Source organism: Puntigrus tetrazona, unplaced genomic scaffold, assembly GCF_018831695.1.
Source record: "Puntigrus tetrazona isolate hp1 unplaced genomic scaffold, ASM1883169v1 S000000283, whole genome shotgun sequence".
Classification (NCBI taxonomy): domain Eukaryota; kingdom Metazoa; phylum Chordata; class Actinopteri; order Cypriniformes; family Cyprinidae; genus Puntigrus; species Puntigrus tetrazona.
The window spans coordinates 155001-172500 of record NW_025047944.1 but is presented as its reverse complement, the minus strand read 5'-3'; the positions used below and the strand labels follow the sequence as shown (position 1 = coordinate 172500).

Sequence of the window (17500 nt, the reverse complement as noted above, 5' to 3'; positions counted from 1 at the left end):
AATGTGACACGGAGTGATCACGTGCGTGGGGCCACTCTCTGGGGCCCGGGGACCCTGACGAGGAAAAAGTGAGAGGAATTCACAAACAGAAAAGATTTCTTTGAGTTTTCTTCTACTCCAAACTTGGCATTTCTTTAATCAAAATTGCAAAAGAAAAAAGTGGAAAAAAAGGTTTTTTCGATGCGCACTTATTATTTTGATAAGAAGATTTTTGTAAGCACACTGTAAAAATAATAACAATCAATATCATCATTAATATCAATAATATAATTAAATCATTTTTGTGAAGCAGTGGACTACGTGAGAACAATGAGTTTCTTCTTTTGTAACATAGTACTTTCACGCATTTATTTATTTTATTTTTTTTTTTTTTTTTCATATGCGATTCAACTAAACAAGTTCAATTAAAATGTTTCAAATGTTGACACGAATGGCCGATTTGATTAGGTTTTAAAACAAAAAAAAATGTAATGCAGGAACTTAAGTTTCAAGATGAAGTGGAACTGGAGTAAAGTATATTATGAGTGCAATTATGCATTTTACAAAAAATAAATAAATGAAAGTCTTAAGTGCCATAAATATATTCTACTGTATATTCTATGTAAAATAATTGATCGTTTGCACACAATAAATGCTCACACTTTTTGATGTTATACCAAATTGATGAAATATTACAGATTTTGTTTATATTGTAAAATTGTTTGTATCATGGGTTATAATTTTTAGATGCATTGTAATATACTGAAGTTCTGTGTTTGAGACAACAGCATATATAAAGGCATTTAAAAAAAAAAAATATATATATATATATATATATATATATATATATATATATATATATATATATATATATATCTATATATATATACATATATATATACTGTATATATATTAAAAATAGAATAAATTTTATATATATATATATATATATATATATATATATATATATATATATATATATATATATATATATATATATATATTTTTTTTTTTTTTTTTTTTTTTTTTTTTTTTTTTTAATGGAGCCAAGGCAAAAGTTTCCTCAAAGTTTGTTAGGAGAATCTGAAAGAAAATCTACATTTTGTGCTAATAAAAAGCAAGTGGAGTCCAAATATGATTTTTAGGGGTCGACTGCATTATGTTTCCAGCTAAAGATCAGTCGTGATTGATCCGTGATTTGCACAAGTGCCATGTTATTGACAGGAAGACGGACTGCGAGCGTGTGACCGCAGCAGGGCACGCCGACTCTGTACTCCATCACCCCCACAAATTGCTTGCTGGGATATAACAATAAGAGCGTGTTATTTTTATCCTGAGTGTAGATCAATGGTAATGTAAGGAGGAGAGAGCGGATGATGGATGAACTTCACTGGGTTTTTAGCTCTGCCAGTTTCTGCTGCAGGACTCTTTTAATATGTGAAACACATCTACAAATGAAAAGCCCGCGTTTAACTGCTCGAGTCACATTATAAAACGTCTCAATGTCATTGCATCGAAGCAAGCCACTTGTGCGAAGAAAATATCGACATTTTCAGTTATTTGTTATGAATACAGATTTTTATATTTGTGATGATGTATTTACTTACCTGTTGCAATGGATGTATATTTATATTTATATAACATCCTTTAAAATATATAGATGTAATAAAATATTGTGTGTGTGCACATATATATAGCGCTATATATGCACTAAATTATGAGAAATAGATTGAGGTTAAAAATGTCAAAATTCATTTTCCAAGACTTTAACAAAACATGTTAATATTTTTGTAACATATTTATATTTTATATTTATATATTATTGATATAATTGCAATATATAATAGCATGGAATTAAATATTGTGTGTATTTTAAACATAATTTGAATTTGATTTTTTTCAGAAAACAACTTTATGTGAACCTATTAATATATTTAATAGGAATTATATATTTTTAAATGTGTATCAATATACAGCCATACATGGAATATATAGCAGAATATATTTTCACTAATTTTTGTTTTGTGAGGGGTTACACTTAATATATATATATATATATATATATATATATATATATATATATATATATATATATATATATTTATTTTTTTTTTTTTTTTTTTATATATATATATATATATATATATATATATATATATATATATATATATATATATATATATATATATATATATATATTTTTTTTTTTTTTTTTTTTTTCTGCGTTATAACACACATATGTATTACTCAAGCAGCATTGACAGCTGTGGATTCATAAATCACATGTCAGGCGTGAGGATTGATCATTGGCTCTGGTGTGTGTGTGTGTGTGTGTGTGGTTATAACTCTCTGTAGCATGAGTGTTGATGATACAGTGAGGAGCAGAGCTGATGTCCAGGACATAAATCTGTCTCCCGTCTCTGAAAGTCAGCAGATAAATGAAGCCTGCTATAGTGGTCACCACACAGCTGCTCCGATGGCTTCATAACAGTCTCCCTGACATGTTTTATTTGCTGCCCGAGGTGACAAACAATGCACAAAACTTGTAAATAACCGCTGGAAAATTAGATATTTGCAATGACATTTTAATAAGAAGTGAATTTGGGACATAAGGTCTTCTAGCACAGAAAATAAATTCAGTGTATCCCTCAATTTGTCAAAATTTTGATAAATAAATGAGCAAATGTTTTACGTTTAAAGCGCTTTACATTTTGCTTTTTAATATGTGCAGCATTTTCATTTTACATTTGTACTGATAAACAAATAATGGAGTATCAACATCATGTTTTAAATGCAAAAATGTGAAAATGAAGCATTCGTTAATGAGATATTAATTATAGCTATGGAATAATATCATAGTCATTTTCCTGTTCGTGATTTTACTGCTTTTACCGTGTTATCATTTATATCCTTACAGTTTTCGTCAATATATTGCATAAAATGTTATATATGTTTTATATTTAATGTGTTCAATTTAATTTGAGAAAATTACTTTTTAGTCTTAGTTTAACTTGCTAAAATAAAATGCTTTATATATATATATATATATATATATATATATATATATATATATATATATATATATATATATATATATATATTTCAAGTAACACATTTTTTTTTCAAGTTTTGTACTTAAATGAAACTAAGAAACTGTGCAAATAAAGCAATGTTTTTATGTTTTATTTTAAATTTATTTAACACTTGTATTTTGTGCAACAACAAATTTTTTAATGTTTCATTTATTTAAAGTGAAATCAAAGTAAGGTATGCTGCCTAGCTGAAATATGTATTTTGTCTTTTGTTAATTACATGTACATATGCGGTTTTGTTTTAGTTAAGCATAATAACCCTGTTTAATTGCACGTCTTTAATCTATAATCTTCCATATTCCCACTAAACGCACAGTTTAGCCTTAACGAACCACTGGCAGCTTTCAAAAGCGTTAATTATAAAGGCGGAAACGATGACAGCGCACAAGTTCAGTCCAATATTGGGAGCTGTCTGAGCTGCTGCGTGATGCCGTGTGAAGCAATTACAGCCGTTTCAGTTCAATTGAGATATTTCACCAAAGAGAACAATTACATTTAATGCAATTCCACACATTTCCCTGCCAGAAACATGCAAATGCTGCTGTAGTGACAGCGGAAACATCTAAAACATGTGCTTTAGTGAGCGGCTCATTATAAGCGTCTCAAATCGACAGTCAGATGCAATTAAGAAAGCAGAAAAGCAGGCGTCTGTCCCAGCGGCCCGAGCAAAGGCCGCAGAGCAGATTTCATGCCTCACATGTAATATGAATTCTACAGTATGTAATCACGCATACGTACGGTCTATAATTAAGAGAAGCATTGTATGCTGCTGGACAAGTTAAAGATTTAGGTCTGAGTTGCATTCATTTTGAGGAGCGCATCTCTGGCTTACTGTTTTCTTTCACCTGTTTAAATGTTAATCTAGAAGCGCTGTTTGTACAAGACTGACATCTAGCGGAGGATACATGCCATGACACACACACACACACACACACACACACACACACACACACACACACACACACACACACACACACACACACACACACACACACACACACACACACACACACACACACACACACACACACACACACACACACACACACACACACACACACACACACACACACACACACACACACACACACACACACACACACACACACACACACACACACACACACACACACACACACACACACACACACACACACACACACACACACACACACACACACACACACACACACACACACACACACACACACACACACACACTCACACACAAATTCTCTTAAAATGATAAATACTGTGTTTACTTCATCTATTTATTTATCTAGGTATTGGACAGGCTTCAGATTTTATTTATTTTAGCTTCACATTTAGATATTAATATCACTTTGTTGATTTTATTATTGATTTATTTGCTGCTTCAATTCAATCATTTATTTTGGCTTCCCATTCTCCCTTTATGTCGCTGTGCTGCATGAATGAATAAATCAGAGGCACACCTGTGGAGTTAAAAACATCTTTACTGTTCCTGCAGTTATCATGGCTCTCTGGTCTCAGCGGGCGTCTCGGGTCAGGAGCAGATCTGAGCGAATGCACTAGAGATCAGACCCACTCTTCCCCATCAGATCCAGCTCAGCTGCTGGACAGCATTTCCTGAGGGATCGTCACTGCGAGGCCGCGCTGGACCAGAGATGCTTCGGAGAAAAAACACCCAAACCCTTACGCTACGACCATAACGCAACTGAACATATGGAATCATCGGAGGTTTAGATGCTTCAGATCTCTGGCTGTGGAGGGATGAATCTTATGAAACATTAAAAAAAGGTATATTTCACGCCAAAAACAAAAGGAAAAAAAGAAAGAAAATTCATTTTAATTGTAAAATAAAATTATTTTAAATTTATTTTAAAATTAATTTATTTAATTATAATAATTAAAAAATAATAATTATATTAATTATTAAATTTATTAAATTTCATTTCATTTCATTTTCCTGCATTAATTGTGACAAGTAAAATTTGAATTTGAATTTGATAAAAAGAAACAAAGCCTATTTTAAGACTATAATTTTTATGACAAGCACACAAATTCAGAATTTTTTATTAAATTTCTATAGGTGTAGTTTTATATTATTATGTATATTATAGTTTTAATATTTTTATATATATATATATATATATATATATATATATATATATATATATATATATATATATATATATATATATATATAAAGTTAATAGTTCTTTTTACTTTCTAGTAAATTTAGATTTGTTTCTAATATTACAATAAAAGATATAGACAATATATATTTAATCCGAAATTGTAATAAAAGATAAATAACCATGAATGTATTTTTTTATTTCTTTCATTATTATTATTTTCCTTAAGATGTCTATTTTAAGACAATATATTATTATTATTATTATTATTATTATTATTATTATTTTCCTAAGATTTCTATTTTAAGACTATATATACATATATATATATATATATATATATATATATATATATATATATATATATATATATATATATATATATATTTTATTTTTTTTTTTTTTTTTTTTCCATATTCTACCAAATATTTTTTAAGTGGCTTAAATGGCACAAATAATACCACAATGTATTATTTGGGGTGGGGGTGGGGATTTGTCAGAAAGCACAGAGTAATATCCTAAAATAAAAATCAGCATTACACCTACATCCTTACTTTTTCAGTTGATTTTGAAGCGAAATATGTTTGCAGCATGTTCATGACATGTTTCGTGAGATTCGCTCTCAGACCTTTCATGTCTACGAGGTCTAAAAGGAAAGAGGAAGAAGTCGAATCCGAACGAATAACCAGAGAGACGCTGTCGGATGGGTTATGATAAAGGTCTTCCCTGCAGAAGTGTTGCAATGTCCCGCTCTACCTCTTCAAACGGACAGTGAGGATCATATCTGAAACAGACGCTTCAGTTTATTACAGTGTAATTACACAATGGCATTCTGTGCCCATATATTTGCGTACCTTTTGTAAGGAGCTCCATCTGCGGTGATGAGAAACTTCTCGAAGTTCCACCGGATGTCATTGGCTTTGATGGGAGACCAGTAGAGCTTCCTGATGTCTCCGATGACTGGGTTCACAAACGGCAGAGTTTCCTAGAAGAACAAGGTCGTCAGATCCGAAGAGACTTTATTTCCAGTCTGCGGCCGGTTCTGTACCTTCAGGTAGGCGTACAGCGGATGTTCTTCAGAGCCGTTCACCTCGATCCGGCTGAAGATGGGGAACTTCGGGAGGAAACCTCCTCCTGGTCTCACGTACTGCAGAGCGTTCAGCGTCTCGTGGTTCTCCTCTGAGGAAGAGTAGGTGAATTTAATCAATCGGTCATTTCTACTGCTTTTCTGCTCTTCTTCTATTTGGCCAAAAATACAGTACAAGCGGTAATACTGCGAAATATTATTGCAATTTAAAAAGCTATTTATTCACGTGATGCAAAGCTAATTTTCTGCATCATTACTCCAGTCTTCAGTGTCACGTGATCATTCAGAAATCATTCAATATGAACACTTCACTCAAGCAACATTTCTGACTATTAGCAATGTTGAAAACAGCTGGAACTGTAATACGATTATTTATTTATTTTATTTTAATCGTGAATAGTCGCATACAAAATGTTTTGTGTGTACTGTGTATATTTATTATTATATATAGACACACTCATAAAGAATATATTTTTAAAATATAATTTTTTTATATATTTTTATTTTTTACAAGTATTTACATACAAAGACTGTATTTGTAGAATTTTTTGTATTATAATTCATTATAATAATATAATAATTATATATATATATATATATATATATATATATATATATATATATATATATATATTATATTTAATTATATAGAATTTATATTATACACATATATTTAACATACAAATCTAAAAAGTTTTATTTCTATTTTTTAAATACATGCATGTGTATGTATGACAACACTAATTAGTTTATTTTTTAAGGATTATTTAATGAATGTAAGCTTACGTTTTAGGAACAAAATGCATATTTTTTTAACCAACTGCTCGAAACCATTGCGCAATCATCCCATGTGACAACTAGCCCCAGTCTGCCTTATTTCATAAATCTGTAACCTAAATTCTAGATTCTAATATCCATCGTCTATGAACAACGAAGAGGTGAGAGGTTTTACCAGGTGCCTGAAGTCCAAACTGGTTGCAGGAGAAACCAAGCACAGAGAAGCTCCGGCCTTCGTACATGTCCATGAGTGCATTCATCCTGTGATACTGCACACATTATTACATAAATTAAAAGGTGTTTAATTGACAGCTATCCCACTTTAAATTGTTAAAAAAAGGGTTGGAAAAGATCAAATCTTTAGGCGGTTACCTCTTCGATGGTGGACCCTCAGAAGGTTGCCACGTTCACAACGAGAAGAACTTTTCCTCTGAAGATGCTGAGCGGGGCGGCTTTTCCCTCCAGGGTGTCCATGGTGAAATCATAAACTGAATTCACAGCCATATTTGCTGTAAAATCTCGTTCTCGTGTGTTAGGGTGACTGTAACCTGTGGCTCTCGACTGTGTTTCGTTCAGAGCTCTGTATCTCTTGGCTCAGCAGAGGTTCTGCATGGATGACTCTATTGTTTTGGGGTCGGTCTCTTTTTTTGTCCCACGTTTGCAAAGGTATGCTGACCTGATGGTCACGTGGGTCTCCTCGTTTCAATGGTCTGCTTAATTGTGTGATTTTTTTTTTTTTTTTTTTTTTTCAAGCTGATGAATCAGGTTTGTTTTCTTCGTTTTAAGGAACATCTTTTGAAACTACACGCGCCATATAAAATAAAAACAAAAAAAAGAGATGCGTTTACAGGAGGTTTTGGGTATTGCTAATATAAAAAAATTAGCCTAAACGCTTTTAGTGTAAGGCACGCCGTGATTGGTCGAGCTTGTACAATGCCTGCACGTTATTGGTCAAACTACTTGTCAATCATTACCTTCTCCAAGTATGAAAACAACACCAAAACAAAGTAAAACCCAATGAAATTTAGAGGGAAAAGGACGTATGGTCAACCTAAATTTAATTGAATTAATTTATTTGTTTGTAATTCTACTCATGTATGTGCTCGACGATCTGTTTGTTGGTATATATTTATCGCACAAACATAAACAATGGTCTGTTATTGTCCGACCGCCTAACTGCATCCATAACGTTTATGTTTTCTGGTGTATAACAGCACCGTTTCTCCTTCCAGGTTGTTAGATGGCAGCAGTGAGTCACCGAAGTATTACTGAATCCGTAGCGGCAGAACCCGGATGAGCCGGTCAGCTGTTTATCAGTCATGATAAATAATGTGCGCGGATCGGAGGACAGTATCAGCATGGATCAAAAACCCGAAGAACGCACCCAAAGCCAAAGCCAGAGGTATATTTCATAAAGGGAGATGTGGGGGTTTGTGCACGGATTCAGAAAAAACACGCGCGTCCCTGACTGGCATGCACAAACAGATAAAGATGCATCATGTAATGCATGCAAGCAGCTGTAAAATATGAGCTGTTTTATTTTTACATCAGTGAGTACTGATTTTCTGTTAGACAGTTGGCGCATCTGCGCGGCAAAACTAGTTTTTATGTTGATAGCAATGCAGCCAAGACGGTCGCTGTGTTGTTTTGCACGCATGCATGCATGTTAAAGGAATAGTTCTCCCAAAAAATAAATATGTGCTGAATTTACTCGTGCAGATGTAGATGGGTTTGTTTCTTCGTGGGAATAAATGAAGAGAAATGCATTACATCGCTTGCTGACCAAGGGATCCTCTGCAGTGAATGGGTGCCGTCAGAGTAAGAAACAGCTGATGAAAAAACATCTTTAAACTGTCCAGCATAAACAAACAAAAAAAATCTCCTATTGTCTCTCATTTTTAAATCCATCCGCATATTTGTTTTGGCTTGTAAATAGTGTTCAATGTGTGCAAATTTCAAACAAAGATTATATACATATTATATCTTTTATGCACATATATTTTGGCCGGAAGAAGCAGTTTCATGATTTCTTTCTTATAAACGCACGGTTTTTGGCTTCTCCGGATGTGAACCGATGGACTGGACCGAAGGGTGTTGTGATGTTTTAATCGGCTGACTCTCGGTCTGACGGCACCCATTCACTGAAGTGTGATTGAGCGGCGTGTTTTGTGGCAGGTGTCAGCTGCTGGACCTGCCGTGGGAGGATGTGTTAGTGACACACGTGTTCTGTTACCTGCCGCTGCGTCACCTGGTCAGCCTGCAGAGCGTCAGCAGGAGCTTTCGTTCTCTCATCCAGGTGTATCTGGCCAACTGCCGGAAGTTTGATCCTGCGCAGGTGAGGCGAAACACTGTCATGCCTACAGTATTTACTTTCAGATGAAATGCACCAGAATTCTTGGTCTGTACGAATCTAAAACAACTAATATAATTGCACTACGAATCCATAATACAGTACCATCCAAATGTTTTTTTTGAAAGTCTCTTCTGCTCATCAAGGCTGCATTTATTTGACCAAAAAATTAAGTGATATTAGAAGTAACAGATAATAATAGATATTTAATTAATTGTGCTTGCTACTTTGTTAAATTTGCTCATTTTCAGTTTTGATTTTAACATTGCTAAAGTAAAGATATATTGTTTTTAGTACAGTTATATTGCATTTATAATGTAGGGATTTCAGTTTTATAACAACAGTAAAACAATAAGTTGATTTTATATACAATAAATGAAAACTTCTATATTTAAGTAGATAAATAAAAATATAAATATGAAAATATTTTAAGAAATTTTATTATTGTCAAAATTTTTATAGGCTGATTTGTAAATATATTATATTATATTATATTATATTATATTATAAAAAATACAGCATAATAAAATCTACACCATTGTTTTAAAAGTTTGAGGTTAGGGTGTTTTTTTTTTTGTTTGTTTGTTTTCTCTCACAAATGTGTTAAAAATGGTAATATTTAAATTATTAACATTTAAAAGAATTGTTTGCTATTTTAAAATAATTATAATATTCATTCCTGTGAAGCGAACCTGAATTTTAGTTGACTTCTTGATCAACAGAATGCATTCTTGCTGAATAAAAATATAAACTAAACTTAAATAATCTTGTCAAACGTGCATATAATGTAGTTTCGCATCATGCCAGCGTTTCAGATCCAAGGCTTGAGTAAAATCTCCTGAGTCTTGTTTCTCGTCAGACGGGGCCTCACATTCCTAAAGAAGCCTTTTGCTCGATGCTTCGCCACAACCAAGTTCTCCACCACCTCTGCGTCAGCAACTGCTCCGATTGGATCGCGGACAAAGAGCTGCTGCCCGTGATCGGTCAGAACCAGCACCTGCTGCGCGTGGAGCTGCGCGGCTGCGCTCACCTGAGCCGTCACGCGCTGGTGGCCGTGTCCCTGAGCTGCCCTCGGCTGCAGCACCTGAGCCTGGCTCACTGCGAGTGGGTGGACAGTCTGGCGCTGCGCAGCCTAGCCGATCACTGCCCGGACCTGCGCTCGCTGGACGTCACCGCCTGCAGGCAGCTGAAGGACGAGGCCGTGTGCTACCTGGCCGGGAAGTGTGCGGCGCTGCGCTCGCTCTCCGTGGCCGTCAACGCCAACATCACGGACGCCGCCGTGGAGGAGGTGGCCAAGAAGTGCAGGGAGCTGGAGAGACTGGACCTCACGGGCTGCCTGCGAGTCAGGAACGAGGCCATCAGGTGCAGACGGTTGCAGACGCTTTCAAACACTCGTATCTGATTCAAACTAATTGTGATTTGTTAAAAAAAAAAAAAAAAAAAAAAAAAAAAAAAAAAAAGGTCCTGCTTGTATGCAAGACTGCTCGGTTTGGTCAGGAGCCATATATATTTTAGAGAAATGGATATATAGATAGATAGATATATATATATATAGATAGATTGTTAGTTAGATGATTACGATTATTATTACAAATGTACATTTGTTATTTATTTAGGTTTTGCTTGTTTGTGAGACTATACAATGTGATAAAGTTGTTAATATTATTATTATTCTGCATGTGCAGCTTGTAAGATTGCAATTTTTTTTTTCCAAGTCTCTTCTGCTCACCAAGGCTGTATTAATGTGTTGGAAATTTTTAAAAGTTAAAAAAAAGGTAATATTGTGAATTTTTACAATTTAAAAGACTTGTTTACTGTTTAACTGTAAATTTGGTAGCAATTATAATAATTAATATCTATATCTAAATATACTATTATTATTATTATTATTATTATTATTATTATTATTATTATTATTATTATTATTATCATTAATAATAAAAAAATTAATTAAAATACTGAAAAACTTTACTATTTAAAAAAAAAAAATACTGTAAAATAAAACATAGGAAAATTCTAGAACTAAAATAAAAAGATCAGTTCATCACATATAGTTATAACTAAAATTTTTCTCTGAAAAATAAAATATATTTAAAATAAATTATAGAATATTTATTTTATTTCACAGCGCAACACCTCAAGATTACGATTTATGGATCTATTGATTTCTTAATTTTCAAATAGAATATTAAGCCATCAAGCCTTCGTTTCAGCAGAAAACGGCAAAAGCGCATCGAAGCTTCAGTTTAACTGATGAGTCCGTTTATATCGACGTGATTCACGTAGACGAGCGTTTCCTGCAAACCCAGCTTCTTAATACCTTTGTGTTTATCTGCGTTCAGGACGCTGGCAGAGTACTGCCCCAAACTGCTGTCTCTCAAGGTGAACCACTGTCACAACGTCACCGAGTCGAGTCTGGGCGTCCTGCGGCGGCGTGACGTGGAGATCGACGTGGAGCCTCCCCTGCAGAGGGCGCTAGTGCTGCTGCAGGACGTCGTGGGCTTCGCTCCCTTCATTAACCTGCAGATCTAGCACAGCGTCCGGACCGCTCTGGAGGTATCGCAAATCCAAGCTATGTCTCTCGTACGATGCTATTTCGAGCTTTCGAGTTTGGTAAGGCCTGTAACATGCTTTCCGCCACATGCTTGCAGCACTCGGCCAATCGCAGCGCACCGGATAGCCGGGCCAATCAGAGCACACCTCGCTTTTTTTTAGACGCTTTGTACAAGTCGGCTTGTTTTAGGAGGCGGGGGCGCATCGCATTACACCAAATACATGAATGAATGTTGTTATGAGCGACGTCACATGACCCTTTAAAGCTTGTTCTGTTTCACAGGTCCTCTCACATCTACCGTCTTGCTCCGGAAAGGCCGACTTTTTGTAAAACACCGACGCTGCATCTCAGAAGACTCCACGACAAATTCAAGCGCTCCGCGGTTTTAGTGCATTTTAGCAATTAAGAGACGTTCTCTGGGCCTTTCAGATTGAGATCCGGTCCCACCGTTAATGCCATTTATGATAATCAACAGAAGGAAGTTGGTGAAAACATATTATTTATGGAAGCAGCTTTCTTTTTTTTCGTGCAGGAACCAAAAGATGTGTCATTTTGCACTTATGAGATACTGAAATGTTTGCATTGTTTGCAATGTTTGCACCGAAATGTTTCTCTTTTTTTTTCAGTACATCTGAATATTACACATTACAGTCATATTTTCTCTCCGCTTCGTTAGACAGATCATTAAAACGGGAACGCGGGTCTTCCCTGAAGTTATCCAGGGAGCAATCGAGTCATGTTTCACAGAAGCGAGCTCTGCGTTGATTTGTTCACGGTAATCTAATCATAGAAAAGAACGTTGATTCGTTGCGCTTGAAACCTCGAAAAGTTGAAAAATCGATATTGGTTCCGCTTACTTACTTTAAGACTAATCTTGATATTGCTATCAAATCTGATACTTTGCTATGTTTTGCATTCATAATATTTCATCAAGATCCTAAATTTGCTGAAATGAAACATTAATAAAGGCCTGTATGTGGTTAGCCCACAATTTCCTATCACGATACGCTTATTTTGTACTCTGGAGGATTTTAGGAGTTTGTTGCTTTATGAGAATTTCAAGAGGTATTAAGATACTGTCATTTTTTTTTTTTTCTCTCCGGTAATTATTCAGCATTTTAACCATATCACGATGATATGATTTTTGCACATGCACTGTGCTTTTATGTGTTTTGCTTTTGTATAATTCTGTGCGGTTGTAAATTAAGTGCATATATGTTTTATGCAAATTGCCGAGAAACTATAAAGTCTTACGCAATACCATGTCGTGTCATGTTAATGCAGTGGTTTTGCTGGAAATGTACTCATCCTCAGGTTGTTCGGTGTGTAGTCGACTGTTTCTTTGTAGGAAGAGATTTAGTGAAATTTTGCATTACGTCATCTGCTCTGCTCTGCAGTGAGTGGGTGCCGTCAGAATGCATTTGTTTCTCACAAACGCGGCTTTTCATTTTAGAAGATGTTACTCGACTGGAGTGGTGTTGATTTACTTCTGGATTATTTTGATGTTTTTATCACCCGTTCTCGCTCTCATTCTGACGGCACCCATTCACTGCATTGATGTGATGCAATGCTGCATTTCTCTAATTATGTTCCTGTAATGCAAAAAGGGAACAAAGGTGTTAATTTCCAGGAAATGTTCACTTTTCACGTGAATTCTTCCTGTTTAAAAATAAAAATAAAAATCCAATTTCATCATGTTGTTGAACCAGTAGAGGGCGGTGTTGCCTGTGCTATCCAATGTGTGAATGAATTTTATCAATCGCAGTACAGAAGTGAAAATTTGTGTTGATTTGCGAACACTGTTTCGTTAAAGCATGTGTTTTTCACAGCTTTAATGGCTTTGAATCATCGTTATAAAGCATGAGTTTGAGGTGAAACTCTCCCTGGTGCAAGAAAAGGAGGTTTCCGTTTGATTTGCACACAGAAACCCAGCTTGAATCCTGAAACTCCACGGGCCGAGGCTTTACTAAAATTAATTTGTACTCTACTCATGAACAGAAGGAAGGTGGTGTCCTAATGACCTGAATTACAGAATTGTGAGTCATGTAGCTTCATTATCCCCGTTGAGCCCTAAAACTCAAACTGGTTCTGGATTGTAAAGCAGAATTTGTGTATAGAAACCGGTTTTTAATTTATATGCATCTAAAAGGCGTCACTTGTTACACAGCGCGTTTCATAAGTAGGGCATGTTGAGATACAAAAAAAAAGGTTCATTCAAAATAAGATTATGGAAAAAAAATGTATGAATAAAAATTTACACTGAAATGATCTCATTTAATTCACATTACTGTACGTGAGTAAATAGCATCTCTTTTGTACATATATATATATATATATATATATATATATATATATATATATATATATATATATATATATATATATATATATATATATATATATATTTTTTTTTTTGTATTTATTTGTGCCTACATTCTACTTTTCATATACCTATATTCTCTTTTTGGGTCATTCAGGGTTTTTTATTTCTTTGCAATTAGATTTAGATCGAAAACGAATCACTTGCAGCGTGATAACGGCGGTAACCGTCTCTTTACCCTTTGTTTTCATAATTCACTTTATTGATTTGGGATCACGGCGGCTGTTCGGTGTTTGTTTTCCTCCTGAGATTCAACCTGAAAAACTCGTCACACCTGTCAGTAATTTCAGCACGCGAGCACTGAGCATGCGCGCTGCGTCCGTACTGGAACGCTGACGCGCTGCGTACTGCGTACTACACAGAATTAGAGCGCGCGGAGAGAACGGCGATTATGGTGAAACCGGAACTTAAAATGGGCGGGGCTTAGCGGAATATACGCTCTCTAGTTGGTCATGGAGTAAATAGCCATAGTTAAAAACAATTTTTACTTAAATTCTAGGGAAATGTGTTAATGTCTCGTTAATTATATTTTACAGGATTTGTTCTCCGACCTGTAGACATTATTCACTGAATCACTGTTTGATCAAGCCTATAAATAAACCAAGCTAATTGCAAACTTTAACGTTTTTTTTATTATTGTTTATTTTTATTCGGAAGAGAAACAATTGTATACACGCCGTCTTCACGAAATCTGTAAACAAACGAGCAGTATTTTCTCCTAACCTGTGTTTGTTTGAATTAAATTAGTCTTATTTAATTAGTATTTTGTTTTTAAAAATGTAACTCGAATCGCGGAAAGCCAGCACTTTTTTTGCAATCGATTATGTAGACATGGTTACAATTATACAGAATATAAAACGATAATGTGCTTGAAAAAAAGTACTCTTGTACTCTTCCCGTAACTTTTACTTTTTGAATTGATAAAAGGACAGTGTCATCGCAACCAACTAACTACGTGTTACATTTCTCAGCGCTGCCCCGTACGAGCCAATCGCAGTCGAGTGCGGTTACAGGTATTTTTTTTTCGTAATCGATTTTATGATGATAACTAGAATGGGTTTCAGCACGCATATAGGACTGTATGTTTTCAAATAAATCGTATATTTAAGCGACTATACTGTTACTCATATAAATGTCCCCAATCATTTTCAATTCCAATGCACCTCAATACGCTATTAGTCTTAATGAGCCACTACGCGCCCTCTGGAGGAAGAACTACCAAGTATAACAGATAACAGCAGCGCTTTGCGCCCTCGGTGCGTACTGCACTGCTAGTAGGAGTAGTGTGGTACCGCGGGATTGAGAACACACCTCGTGCTCTTACCGGCGGGGCTGATGTCTGACTCTATTAGTTAGACACACTCAGTTCTCTGCTGTCCTTCTCGTTCCCCGTGAAACACGAATGCAAGACAGAGCCGAGGAGCTGTCCACTTCAGCACCGCGAGCTGGACCGTCCACACATACCCACACTGAGCCTCTCGAGGATGATGAAGATGAAGAAGATGATGATGCTGCCGCTGAGTGCATGCGGACTGCAGTAACCCACCAGCAGCAGACCCGCATTCCTGCATCCACACGGCCACCTGAACCTCCGGTAAGAGTTCCTCCGGTCTCGCGCGCGGCTGGTGCATCGCCGTGCTGTTGCATGCGGCACGCAGAAACGTTGCAGTCGGTCCTGGGAGAATGTCATAGTCAAACACATGCTGGAGCGGTGTCGATCCGCACGAGATGTGGCCTGAGGTTCCTTGTCCTAAAGGACACCGGGCAGGCGACCTTTAAAATGCTCCAATCAAGCTTTGGGGGGTTTTAGCTGCCAATGGTGTAATCATTTTGTAAGTTCTTCATCGGAATCAACCAGTTGATCATTCTAGGACGTTGAGGTCACTCTGATGCTCTGCATCTACAGTATGTTAATGTGAACGATTTGATGTGGTTCAGACGTGGCTGCTTGATTTTAAGGGTTAGATATCTAGTAGATGGTCTTTTCTTCCTTTCTGAAGTGCTGCTTGCGTTTGGATAACCCAGCACAAGTTTTTATGATATCAGCAGTTTGTTTTTGTTTGCTTGTTAAGAAATATGAAGTGCGTTAGGGCTGTTGTAATGGACGGTATTGCGGATATGTGCATTGTACAGCTTGATGATGTACAAAAAAAGTATTTTAGACAATAAACGCGCTACGACGTTAACTAGGCCGGTTAAGTGTCCAATGTTTGTCTCTTTTGAGGTTATCCAGCAATAACCGTGGCAAGTTTTAGTGCACCCTTTTTTCAATTCTTATGAGAAACGTAGCGTTTTGGTCACTTTGGCAAGGAATGCTCTGCAGTGAATGGGTGCCGTCAGAATGAGAGCTGATTAAAACATCACAGTAATCCAGTCAACATCCGGTGAGTTCAAAAGCTGCGTGTTTGTAAGAGACAAGTCCGTTATCGAGACCTTTCTAAACGAATCCTCGATAACGAACTCGTCCTGCGGTCGAAAAGTCATCTGCTCTGAATCAGAAGAGAAATATTCTCAGCTTGTGGGACGGCGGGAGATGGACTTTTTCACTGGAAGAAGCGTGATCATAGCCAGAAAAGATATTAATGATGGATTCGTGTCTTACAAACATACGGTTTTTGGCTTCGTGTTGTCTGATGGACTGGTGTCGACCGCTTGTGGATTATTGTGATGGTTTTATCAGCCGTTTGAACTTTCGTCCTGACGGCACCCATTCACTGCAGAGCACCCATTGCTGCCATCCATCTCCAAAATCATCCTAATCTTAGATGGCCTGAAGGGGTGGACGTATTCAGCAAATGAAAACTTTTGGGTGAACTAGTCCTTTATTGGCGTTACGTCGGCTCTGAAAATCAATGTCTCCACTGAACAATAAGATACAATGCCAGTTTACACGTACAATATTATGTTACGTTACACAACGCTCGCTTAAAATGCACTCGAAACAAGCATGTTATTATTCATTGACAGGCCCGCCGGTGTATTTCTCAAAGGATGCGATAACCTCAAATTGTCCTGGAAACCGGTTGATTAATCAGCCTGGCCGATACAGTGGAGTCTCATTAGCGCCGGTGAAAGCTGTTAGGTCTTTTTCGATCGTTCAAAGAGCCGTGCTTCTCTCTCTCTCTCTGTCTCTCTGTCTCTGTCTGGTCCTGGCGGTTACAGCA

General features: G+C 36.0%; 3 protein-coding genes across 4 annotated transcripts in view; 2 read left to right on the top strand and 1 right to left on the bottom strand.

Moving 5' to 3' along the window:
* Positions 1 to 5689: 5689 nt before the first annotated feature.
* On the bottom strand, positions 5690 to 7710 carry gpx9 (glutathione peroxidase 9). The gene is made up of 5 exons (XM_043231067.1): positions 7425 to 7710; positions 7228 to 7321; positions 6237 to 6367; positions 6043 to 6173; positions 5690 to 5972 (listed from the first exon to the last, which is right to left on the bottom strand). The coding sequence occupies exons 2-5, from the start codon at positions 7310 to 7312 to the stop codon at positions 5897 to 5899; spliced, it is 423 nt and encodes a 140-aa protein (XP_043087002.1). The 5' UTR covers positions 7313 to 7321; positions 7425 to 7710; the 3' UTR covers positions 5690 to 5896.
* A 598-nt stretch (positions 7711 to 8308) lies between these two features.
* Positions 8309 to 14215, top strand: fbxl15 (F-box and leucine-rich repeat protein 15). Its single transcript, XM_043231066.1, has 5 exons — positions 8309 to 8454; positions 9228 to 9387; positions 10262 to 10764; positions 11745 to 11958; positions 12239 to 14215. The coding sequence occupies exons 1-4, from the start codon at positions 8372 to 8374 to the stop codon at positions 11932 to 11934; spliced, it is 936 nt and encodes a 311-aa protein (XP_043087001.1). The 5' UTR covers positions 8309 to 8371; the 3' UTR covers positions 11935 to 11958; positions 12239 to 14215.
* Positions 14216 to 15653: 1438 nt separating this feature from the next.
* The window catches only part of LOC122333532, a 48451-nt gene continuing 46604 nt past the window's right edge, over positions 15654 to 17500 (top strand). For both annotated transcript variants that reach the window (XM_043231210.1, XM_043231208.1), the window contains exon 1: positions 15654 to 15930. The gene's annotated coding sequence lies outside the window, so the exon portion shown is untranslated. The remainder of the gene's footprint in view (positions 15931 to 17500) is intronic.